Below are 12,102 nucleotides of genomic sequence, written 5' to 3'. Positions count from 1 at the left end.
GATACATATAAAAAGAAATGATAAAAATAACAATTGTTTTAAAATGAAGTTGTTAGTTTTCATTGAGGTCATTTTGGTTTAAAGTTTTCGATTAAAAAAAAATCAAAATAAGTTGCTAATGTAAAAAAATTTAGCAATGTAAATATACTGAGCAAAAAAGTGCAAAATTTTTAGGAAAAAAAGGATTACAATTTGTTAAAAAAATCCACGGGTTGGACTCCAGTCATACCAGACCATAACATGAATTTTCTCAAGCTTGTGTTCCAGAAACTTCTGAGAAGAAAAATATATGAATAATTTGTTGCTAAAATATGTTTTGAAATAGGAAATTGGAAATAGATTCTCTGAGGAGACTTCAGCCAACGATATTTTTTAGAATATTTTGCATTGGATTTAACTTTGTGTGTTATCTCTTCACAATCATACTTAGTTAGATCATACAAATTTTCATACATTTTGGCTGCTGTCCATACAAGATTCAAACATTCAAAAATCTGTATCTTTAGAAGGGATTTTCTGATCGATTTGGTGTCTTGAGCAAAATTGTAGGTTTTATAAAAACTGAAATAATAAAAAAGTACAAAATTCATATATTTTAGGAATTTTGTCCTTTTTTAACTTAGCGTAGGACTTCTCAGAAGAAACAGTGCCTTAAAAAAATAACACAACTCATTTTTATTCGATTTTTAACACAAAAAATTATTACGAAAAAAAAAACATTTTAAAAAAAAATCGTTTTTCAATATGTTTTAGATAACAAAAAATGACATCTTTCGAGCTAAGGTACAAGTTGGTTAAAATCATGTGGAAGTGTTGCCAATGTTTTGAAAAAAAAAATCCGATTTTTTTAAAAGTATATGCGTTCGATTTCCGTTGTCAAAAGTGATTGTATCGCAAAATTTTACGCTTTTTGATTTTTTTTATTTTCAAATCAGTGTTCTCCAGTTAATTTGGTCGAAAATAAATGTTTTTGGAATTTTGAAATTTTAGAGTTATTTTGAAAATATTTGAATTTGTAGGATCGATTAATTTTACAATATTTTGTTTTTTGAAATTGGAAATCGGACGAAAAATTCTTTAAATTTATTATTTTGCGCATTTTTTTCTGAAAAGTCTTGTCCTTAGATTAGATATCCGTTCTCAAAATTAAACATTGTTAATTCTCCGATAACTTGTATGGACAAACTAATGATGTCAAATAAAAAAACCTATAGAAATTACTCATTCTTGCAGATTTACTGTTGTACTTATTTATTAAATAAACAAATATATAATTAAAAAAAATAATTAAATGGTATCTTCTGTATTATTTCATCACTGTCAAAAAAGTTCGATTTTAAACATTTCGTCGCCATCGTGCTAACTTGTCGTACGTGCATTTTGGGCCAAATTGAGTTAAGAACGCCATTTTGTGCAGCTCACAATGCCTCACCTTTTGACCTTCATAGATCCCCAAAATTCGATTTCAATCCTGAGATATTCAACAAAAATCGAAAAAACTCCGTGCATTTTTGTCACTTTACATATGAAAGTAGTTTCAATCTTGTCGTGCTATCTTGTCACTCCATGAAAATTGATGTAAGTGCGACAAAAGGCCAAAGGGATGTCAGGCCAGGAAAGTCAGGATGCGTTTGTCGCACGTACAAGCTAGACTACCGTAAACATTTGTAATTATAACTCGGGACTCCAGCAACCAACTTCAACCAAACTTCGGGACAATGCACAGAATGGTCAGCCAAACAAAACGTGTTTGTTATTGTTTACATTGCGTGATCTCGTATTTTTATATTCAAGGTCAAACATTAAAACGCGTTTTTCTCGGAACGTCAAAATGGCGGATGCGACAAGATAGCACGACGACGTCGGTTTCATATGTTTTGTTGCTGAATAAAAAAAAGAAATCATTTTCTGAAGTATCCAAACTAACTTTGAAACTTTGAATTTTAATTATATATTCGAGATTTTTTTTTATAAATTTAATTTAATTTGTATTTGAAAATAATTTAAAGAAAATTTTTAAATGGCGAAGGTAATGTTTGAAATTAAAATAATACAAAAACATAATTAGTCGCTTAATTTAACTTTCATTATTTTTTTGTTTTGAGGAATGTGCGATTTTTTATGTAATATATATTGGCTTCGTTCACACTTTTGCACAATTGCCAATATCACTTCATAAACAAAATGTTATTCACAGTGATTATTGTTTTCAAACATTGAAAATTGTTTTCAACGGATTCAAAAAGTACAAGTTTTCAAATTTTTAAATAATTAATAAATTTGACAGATTTTAGTTTTACTTAACAAATATTTTATTTAAAAAATTAAGTAAAAATTGTTTAAACATATTTTTACCAGCTAATTATAATTACCTTTTGATCTAGTTTTCAAATATTTTTACAGTCACTTTTTCAATTTTTTATGGTTTTTCACATTTTCTACTTTAGAACGATATCATTTAAATTGTAAAAAAAGCTTGGAGGCATAATCTGGTACACTATGTTACTAAGGAACGGAGCCAAAGTTGAACCCAAAAAAAATGACATTCAAAAAAACACTGGAAAAGTTACTTAAAATAAGTCAAACTTCCAAACGTTAAAGATTCTTCAATTTTTTCTTTCCAATGCGTTGAAAAAATCTAAAATCGGTTGAAAATTAATTTTTGGCAAATTGTTGTAGAGGGTTAAGATTTTGGTGTCAATTTTGATTTAATTTAATATTTATCAATCTTACAAATTTCGTAATAGTTTGCAATAGGTCATAAGCACAATTTATAACAAAGCCAGTTTACAATCGATTCTCGCTCAATTTATAAATTCCAAAAGTGCCTCAAATTGTTCATCTGCACATCCTTCAAATGCTCTTTACTGGAAAATTTTAAACATTCGATTTGTTTTAGCGAAAAAAACAATCAAGTGTCGGTGTATCAACCGTCACGCTGTTACTACGAATTGCAAATTAATCTGAGAAATAGTTTGTCTCGTGCAAATAAATGTTCAATAAAATGAGGGTTTTTTAATAAATTTATTGAAACAATTATATTTTATTAATATGCTTATTGATTTTGTCATCTTTTAAGTTTTTTTTCGAATTACGGAACATAAAATTTTAATTATTTTTTACTCTGGATGAAAAAAGTAATTTCTAAGTTTCATTTTGTTTTCAGGTTAGGTTTGATATCTATCTGTGATTAAACCAGTAATTTTGTAATTTTTGGAGGAATTGAAATTCGAAATTCAAATTCAAACAATTTCAATAAATTTTAAATGTTTTATATATCTCAGAATCGATGAATAACTCTTTTATGCAATGATTCATATCTCATTATTTTTTGAAGAAATATGTTGATGATGACCAACCAACCATCAAATCAAACAATTTTTAACACACATTTTCAATATCATTTCAAAATCAATTTGTGGTCCAATATCTGCAACATAAATAACCCAGTAACTACAAAACCCAATACACACACACACACAAACGCACAAAACTGCGCACGATAGTAGGTACACAAAATTCAAAATCACTTTTCAGAAATCCCATCAACGATGGGGCCCCCGAAAAAACCAAAAACTGACCAACTAACTTCCAGCGAGAGCTGCCAAACCCATTCAACGTGGAGGCTCCAACCAAATTTAGGGGGGTGGTGGCAAGTAGCTAAATTTCCACCTAGTTTGAAGTTTTAGCGCAAATGTGCGGTAATGGTTATTACAAAATTAATTTATTTAAAATGCACGCAACGCACTTTTCCTGCGTGAGTGTGTTTGTGCGCGTTTTAGTGCACCCAATTTTAGGCCTTGTTTGTGTTTGTGCGTGTAAAAGTGCCCATTACTGAGCCCCGATGAATGATGTGCCAAAGCTGATGAAAAATCGACGGTTTGACTTTCCCCCTTCTAACCTCAAACCCGCTTCCGGAAAAACCTAACCTCACTAATCGGTATGTTTAGGCAAATAGCTTTGGTGGTTTTACTGCGAGTGTGTGTGTGTGTGTGTGTTTGCACAAACACAAACAAAAAAAAGAATCTCGCCGGGATTAGATTGCAAAATTGCATGTTTTAAACAATAGATTTTCGGTTACACTGCAGAAGCCAACAGGCTCAAACGGACGCACACACTCAAGCGCGAGCGGCTATCGATGGATTAGTGGCTTTTGTGAAATTTAGCTGCAAACGTGTGTGTGTGAGTGAAAGGTTGTTTTTTTTTGTTCAAATTTGGCGCGCACTGGGTTTCGGTTGCATCGCATCGAAAGTTCATTAATTTTGTTGCGATCAAATATTTGCGCGGTTCGCGAGCCAATCTAAAGGTTTTTTTTTTTTTTGCATTTTTGCTTGATTTGGTTTGGTTTTGACTGCTGTTGGCATTCGAAATTAGGTGGTGGGATTTTGGGGAATTTCTAAACAGATCGGCGGAATCGGGAATTGATGGAGAATTTGCCAATTAAAATGTGATTGATTTGTGATTAAATATGCAGCGGTTTGAAATTAAATGCCTTCTAAATCTAAAAAAAACTTTTTTAAACTATAATTTAGAAAATCAATTCAAAATGCTAGTAGTGTTGCCAGAAATCCGTTTAAATTTGTGAAAAAGTGCCACCCAGAAACAGTGTTGCCAGTCAAAAGTGAAATCCACCAAAAAAAATGCACCTGGCCGCCTCGGAGGTCAGCTCCACGACGAATCCCACCACGATGGAGCATGGTGGCAGTGTTGCCAGCAGTGGTGCCAGTAGAAGCAGCAGCAGCAGCAGCAGTAGCAGTGGTGGCGGCACCGTTTCCGTTGGAGGAGATTCGGTGGTGGACGGCAGCACTGCTGCAGCGGCGACGGCCAAACATCAGCCGCTGACGGCGGAAACGCTAGCCGAACGGACCATCGACGGGCTGCTGGCGGATCATCCCGGAGAGCTGGTCCGGACGGGGTCGCCACACGTGGTGAGTGTCAGTGGGGCAGCAGTGTTGCCAGTGGAATTTAGAACTGTAAAATTGAAAATTATATCGATAAAACGTAGATTTAAATAATAATTATCAAAAATGCTATTTCAAATTAACAGCAGTGGTGCCAGTTTTTCCGTCCTTCGGGCAGTGATGCCAAAACGATGGCATTTTTTTAATTTTTTTTACGAAATTTAAATCCGTGATCCAAATGATAACAGTTATTACACATTATTTATTTAATAATATTCAAATTTATCTCACTTCTAACCTTGACTATAAATCATTTTGACCCATCAAACATTTTTAAAAATTGAAGGCAGTGAAGCATGTCAAATTAATGTTTTTTTTTTTAAATTGACAGCATTGATGCCAGTTTTTGAAGATTTTCGAAAGCGATGTCATTACTGATTACTTTTTTTGTGCCAGTTTTTTCTAGTCTTTCAGAAGTAAAGCCAAATTTATTGCTAATTCAGGTTTTCTAACCAAAATTTATCGAAGTCATTGCCTCTTCTTAGCAGACTGCAGTGATGCCAGTTTTTCTAGCTTTTCAAAAGTTTTGCCAGTAGTTTATTTTTAATATTTTATTATCTGAAATCTAATGGAATTATTCAATTTATTATAATTCAAGCAGTGATATTTACAATCGATATTTTGCAGAAGTGTTGCCAAATAGAGATTTTTTTAAAGTTGCCAAAATTGATGTTGTAAAAATAATTATTTCATTTATCTAAATTCATGATGGCATGAAAAAAAGATATTTTTATTTTCAAAAAATTTAAGTCACAGCAGTGACTCCAAATTATTAATTTATTCGTACTTTAAAAATTTAATTAAATTTATTTTTTTATCAGAATTTGTTAACAAAGAATGCAAAATTGGCTAAGCCAATTAAAATTTTGTAATCTGCCTAAAGATAAAATAAGTTACAGCAGTGATGCCAAATTAGTTTTTTTACATTTCCGAAATTGAGTTGATTTTTTTTTTGAAGTCAATGCATTTTTTTAGATGCCTGCAGTGATGCCAGTTTTTCTAATTCTATTGGATCTTATCTATTGGAATTATTCAATTAATTATTATTATAGCAGTGATATTTAAAAAGAATATTTAGCAGCAGTGTTGCTTAAATATTTTTTTTAAGTTTAAAAATAAGTTTTATTTTAAATAATTGAATTCATGCATCAAAACTAATGATGGCATGCATGCAAAAGAAAAATAAATTTTCTTATTTTCAAAAAAGTTAAAGTGACGGCAGTGATGCCAAATTATTTATTTATTCGCATTTTCAGAATTGAATTAAATTTGATTTTTTATTGGAATTTGATCACAAAGAAATATTGGCCATGCCAAATAGATTTTTTTTTGTAAATTTAAAAAAAAAAGATACGACAGTGATGCCAAATTAGTTATTGATGTGCATTTCCAAAATTGAATTGAATTTAAATTTTTATTTAAAATTGATTACATAGAATACTGATTTTGATACGCCAAGTAGATTTTTTTCATTAGAAAAAAAAAATGAAAGTGACAGCAGGGATGCCAAATTAGTTATATAATTGCATTTTTAAAATTGAATTTAATTCAAAATATTATTGGAATTTGATAACAAAAAATTAATAAGTCACGCAAAATAGTTTTTTTCTTAATTTAAAAAAAAAATTGACATCAGTGATGCCAAATTAGTTATTGAATTTAATTATCAAAATTTGATAAAAAAAATCTTTTTTATTGGAATTTGATGTAAATGTAATGTAAAGAATGTAAAATGGAATATAACAATAATATTTTTTTTATTTTCATAAAATGAATATGACAGCAGTGATTTAAAATTGAATTTAGTTTCATTTTTTATTGGTGTTTGATAACAAAAAATGCAAAATTGGCTATGCCAAATAGTTTTTTGTAATCTAACAAAAAGGGTACAGCAGTGATGCCAAATTAGTTACTTATTTGCATTTCCACAATTGAATTGAATTTTAATCATAAAATGGTAATTTGGCTATGCCAAGAAGATTTCTTTCAATTTTAAATAAACAGGAAATTACAGCAGTGATGCCAAATTAGTTATATAAGTGCATTTTTTAAATTGAATTCAATTGAAATTTATATTGAAATTTGCTAAAATAGAATGAATCATTTATGCCATTTTTTTTCTTAATTTTTAAACAATTGTAATTGACAGCAGTGATGCCAAATTAGTTTTTTATTTCAATTTTCAAAATTAAATAAAATTCAATTTTCTATTGGAATTTGATAAAAAAGAATGCAAAATTGGCTTTGCCAAAAAGATTTTTTTCAAATTAACAATAAACTGGAGGTGATAGAAGTGATGCTAAAATAGTTATTTATTCGCATTTTTATCGGTATTTGATAACAAAGGATGCAAAATTGGCTATTCCTAATAGATTTTTTTTTATTTTCAAAAAATTAAAGTTACAGCAGTGATGCCAAATTAATTATGTATTTGAATTTAAAAATCAAATGCAATTTGTTTTTTTATTGGAATTTGATAACAAAGATATTTTAAAATAAAATTCAATTTTATTTTTTTTATTGGAATTTGATAACAATTTTTGCATTTTTGTAGAATTTTTTACTGCGGCCAGTTATTTTTTTTTTGCAATGGTGCAAAATTGATTGTTTTTTATAGTTTTCAAAGTAAAATTTATTTAATTGGTGCAATTTTCGATAATAAGGCTTAATTTCAATAAAAAATTACCTGAAATGTCCACCTAAGAAGCAAAGCCCAACCCAAAGAGCCATCAGCTTCATTTACCGCCCAGATTTACCAAACTTGAGTGTCCTCAAGTTTGACCAAAGAGTGCGGTCCCACACACACACACATCTCTGGGCGGCACCAAATAAATTATTTCTGGCCACAGATATCTCCGCAAGATCCGCACATCCTCGCACACACGGCAGTGTTGCCAGGCCCCATTGCGGCAGTCGGGCTGTGGTCGATTTTTGGGGGTTCGTCTGCCGCACACAGAGAGTTCGGGTATCCTTTACAATCAATTTTCGGTTGCGGTATAATCAACCAGACCAACGCCAACGGGTCTCTCTTTCTGGTTTTGCCGAATTGTGTGTAGTAAAATTTCTGTCCTCAGAAGGGGCTGATGAGGGGCTTTTTTGGGGAAAATCAATAAAATATTTCATCGCCGGTTGGTGAGGGGCGAGTCCCGAATGCTTGTTCTCGAGAAGTCAAATGAGCGTGGCATCTTGGGAGGCAGTAAAATCTTGTTATAAGGAGGTCAAAGACTGTTTTACGAGGAGGCTGGCCGTGAATTTTAAAGTTGGACTAAGAAAGGAAAATTGATGTTGAACTGCCTCGAACAGTCCTAATATTGAACTGCCTTAACTCTTTAAATTCGAGTATTGTGAAATTGAACTGCCTTTATATTTAACAGTTGCAATTTTGAACTGCCTTATAATTTGTTAAGACATTGAATTATCTTGATATTGAAATGCTTTGATGTTGTAATGTCTTTATATTGAACTGCCTTAATATTAAAATGACTTAATTGATCTACCTTTAAATTGAACTAGTATGATATTGAACTGCCTTTACATGGAACTGTTTCAAATTGAACTGCCCTTAGATATAACTGCCTTGATATTGCACTGCTTTGATATTGTAATGTCTTTATATTGAACTGCCTTGATATTAAAGAGACTAAATTGAGCTACCTTTAACTTGAAATACTATGGTATTGAACTGCCTTTAAACTGAACTGTCTTTAGGTATTACTGCCTTGATATTGAACTGCTTTGATATTGAAATGTCTTTTATTGAGCTGCCTCAATATTATAGTGACTAAATTAAGCTACCTTTAAATTGAAGTACAATGTAATTGATCTTTAAAGGCAGAACTGCCCTTAAATGTAACTGTCTTGATATTGAAGTGCTTTGGAATCGAACTACTGTAATGTTGAACTGTCTTGTTATCGAAGTCACTTGATTTTCTAAAGTCTTTTATTGAACTGCTTTGATGTTGATCTGCCTTAAGGTTAAACTTCCCTAATATTGATGTGCTTTTAAGTTAAACTTCTGTTAAATAAGACTGATTCAACTTTTTTTTATTGAACTGCTGTGATATTGAACTGCTTCAATTTATAACTGTTTTGTTGTTGAAGCGTTTTGATATTGAGCTGTCTTGATATTTTAATGCCCTAATATTTAACTGCCCTAAAACTTGAGTTACCTTATCTTGAGCTGCCTTCAGGTTGGAGAGCAATGATATTGCACTGCCTTCAAACTTAACTGCCTTAAAACTGAACTGCCCTAAAATGTTACTGCCTTTAGGTTGACTGTTATATTGACTATATTGGTATTGCAGTACCGTAATATTGAACTGCCTTATTATTGCGGTCACATAATTTTTAACTGCCTATATGTTGAACTGCTTTTATGTTGATCTGCTTTAATATTGAATTGCTTTCAAATTGATATGATATTGAACTTCCTTGATATTAGAAAGCCCTTACCAAAAAGTGCCAAGATTTCGAACTACGTTGATATTGAACTGCCTTAACGTTGAACTGGCTAAACATTGAACTGCCTACTTTGATATTAACAGACTCACAATTCTGGAGTTTTTTATGAAAAGGTCCAATAAACCAAATTCCCAGTTATTGCTTTTGGGTGTTTTTTGAAACCGCCTTGAGTCAGAGGTATTAAAAAACACCCAAAAAGCAAAAACTAAAAATTTGGTTTATCAGACCTTTTTTAAAAAATAGCTTCAGAATTATACATATTTTTATGTTGAACTGTCGTGATATTGAATTGCTTCAATTGTCAACTGCTTTGATATTGAACTGCCTTGATATGAGAAATACCTAATCTTGATCTGCCTTCAAATTGAAGTGCAATGTTATTGCAAAGCCTTCAAACTGAACTGCCCTAAAATGTAACTGCCTTTATATTGAAGTGCTGTGGTATTGAAGTACCGTTATATTGAACTGCCTTACCAACTGCCTCGATTTTGAACTGCTTTGACCCTAATATTGAACTGCCTGAATATTGAAGTGCTTTGCTATTAAATTGCTATAATATTGATGTACCTTGATATTGAACTGCCCAGATATTAATGTGCCTTAACACTGAAGCTCTTTTAATTTGAAAGATTTTGATTAAGACTTTAAATTGAAATGTTTTAATATTGAACAGCAGTGATATTGAATAGTGTTGTGTTGATATTGAACTACTTTGTTATTTCAATGCCTTTATCTGGAGCTGCCTTTAAATTGTAATGACATGATATTGAACTGCCTATTACCTGAACTGCCTTCAAATTGAACTGCTTTCATACTGAACTGCCCTAAAATGTTACTGCCTTGATGTTTAAGCGCTTTGGTAATGAGCTACCGTGATATTGAACTGTCTTATAATTGAAGTCACTTGATTTTCAACTGCCTCAATATTGAACTGTTTGATATTGATCTTCCTTAATTTTGAACTGCATTAATATTGAAGTGTTTTAAAATCAAATTCATATCATATTTTTATATTGAACTGCCTTAACGTTGAATTGCCTTGAAATTAAAGTGCCATTAATTCAAACTGCCTGATTTTGGAACTGCCTTAATTTAAACTGCCTTATATTTGAACTTCCTTAATATCGAACTGCCTTGACTTAGACTTGTAAATGTAATAATTAACAAGTGTTATAAATTTTACACGTTATTTAATATACTGCTTCTGTCCCTTTTTCAGGTCTGCACCGTACTGCCCACGATATTGAACTATTTGACATTGATCTGACTTAATATTGAACTGCATTAATATTGATTTTTTTTTTAAATCAAACTCATATCATATTTTTATATTGAACTGCCTAAACGTTGAATTGCCTGGAAATTGAAGGCACTTAATTCAAACTGCCTTATTTTGGAACTGCCTTAACTTAAACTGCCTTATTTTTGAACTGCCTTAATATTGAACTGCCTTGACTTACATCTACAAACCATCCAAATCATCAACTGTTACAAATATCCACGTTATTTAAACTACTGCTTCTGCCCTTTTTTCCAGGTCTGCACCGTACTGCCCACGCACTGGCGCTCAAACAAAACCCTGCCGGTGGCGTTCAAGGTGGTGGCCCTGGGCGAGGTTGGCGACGGCACGATGGTCACCGTGTCCGCCGGTAACGACGAGAACTTTTGCGGCGAACTGCGGAACTGCACCGCCATCATGAAGAACCAGGTTGCCAAGTTCAACGATCTGCGCTTCGTGGGCAGAAGTGGCCGGGGTAAGTTTGACAGCACGAAGGAAAGGGTTGCCAGTAAATCTTGCGTGAAAAACGGAAAAAAATCATCAAAATTTATGGTTTCCAAGATCACCAGCGGAGAGATTATCACTTTCATTATTGCTTTCTCCGCGGCAGTTGAGCGAGAAAAAAAATGTTTTAAATTCGCCCCTTTTTTTAAACAAAAATGTCCGTCTGACTTTCCCTCGAAGCACTAAACAAGGGATTATAAATTGTAAACAGTGTAGCTTCCGAGGATTTGTTTTTTTTTCTCTGAACTCCCGGCGAGCGTTCTTAATTTTAATTTCCGGGAATTAAAACTTTTTTTCTGCGCCACGATGGGCTGTTAAAAGAAGACGTTTTTTCTACGCTCTATTTTTTTTAAGATGAAGGAAAAAGGCGAAAATGGGCAACTTCTTCGCGGCAATTAGACAATGAGTAATAAGTAGCTGGTCGGATTTGGGTCTTTTTTTAACGATCTTGGGGGAGTTTGGACGGTTTGGCTTTTCCGGTTGGCCTGAGGCGTGAAAGAAGAGAGGATGATTTTAATTATTTTTTTTGTTCGACTTGGTTTGAGTTTTCTTATTTGAAATTTCTTTAAAAGTAAAACTTAAAAATCAATATGTGTCCCACCAAAAAACCAACATTGGAACGTGTTGCGGAATTTAATAATTCTTCGCTAATGAGTACATAAACTTGTCTCACAAGAAAGGTGGTGAAAACACCTCACCAAACAGAAAGGGGGCTGAAATTAAAGCCGACCCATTTTCATCCCTCATCGTGTCTTCCCCGTCCCAGCAGAGAACCAGCAGCCAAGATGAAGATGGAGGATTCTTTGCGCAGCGAATTATAAATTAACGTAGGATTTTAGCGAGGGCAAATAGTGAGAGGGGGAAACTTCAACAAGCAGAAAGGGTTCAAATGAGCAA

At 32.4% G+C, this 12,102-nt stretch overlaps 1 protein-coding gene across 1 annotated transcript in view; it reads left to right on the top strand.

Annotated features, from left to right (window-relative positions):
• Positions 1–4,628: 4,628 nt before the first annotated feature.
• The window catches only part of LOC120413272 (segmentation protein Runt), a gene marked incomplete at its 5' end in the record, with an annotated part of 64,515 nt that continues 57,041 nt past the window's right edge, over positions 4,629–12,102 (top strand). The window contains 2 exons of the mRNA XM_039574001.2: positions 4,629–4,928; positions 10,960–11,176. Coding sequence (XP_039429935.1) covers positions 4,629–4,928; positions 10,960–11,176 — 517 coding nt within the window. The remainder of the gene's footprint in view (positions 4,929–10,959; positions 11,177–12,102) is intronic.

The sequence above is a fragment of the Culex pipiens genome, chromosome 1, assembly GCF_016801865.2.
Source record: "Culex pipiens pallens isolate TS chromosome 1, TS_CPP_V2, whole genome shotgun sequence".
In the NCBI taxonomy this organism is placed as follows: Eukaryota; Metazoa; Arthropoda; class Insecta; order Diptera; family Culicidae; genus Culex; species Culex pipiens.
The sequence above is the reverse complement of the archived record's forward strand: the minus strand, read 5'-3'. Positions and strand labels throughout refer to the sequence as shown.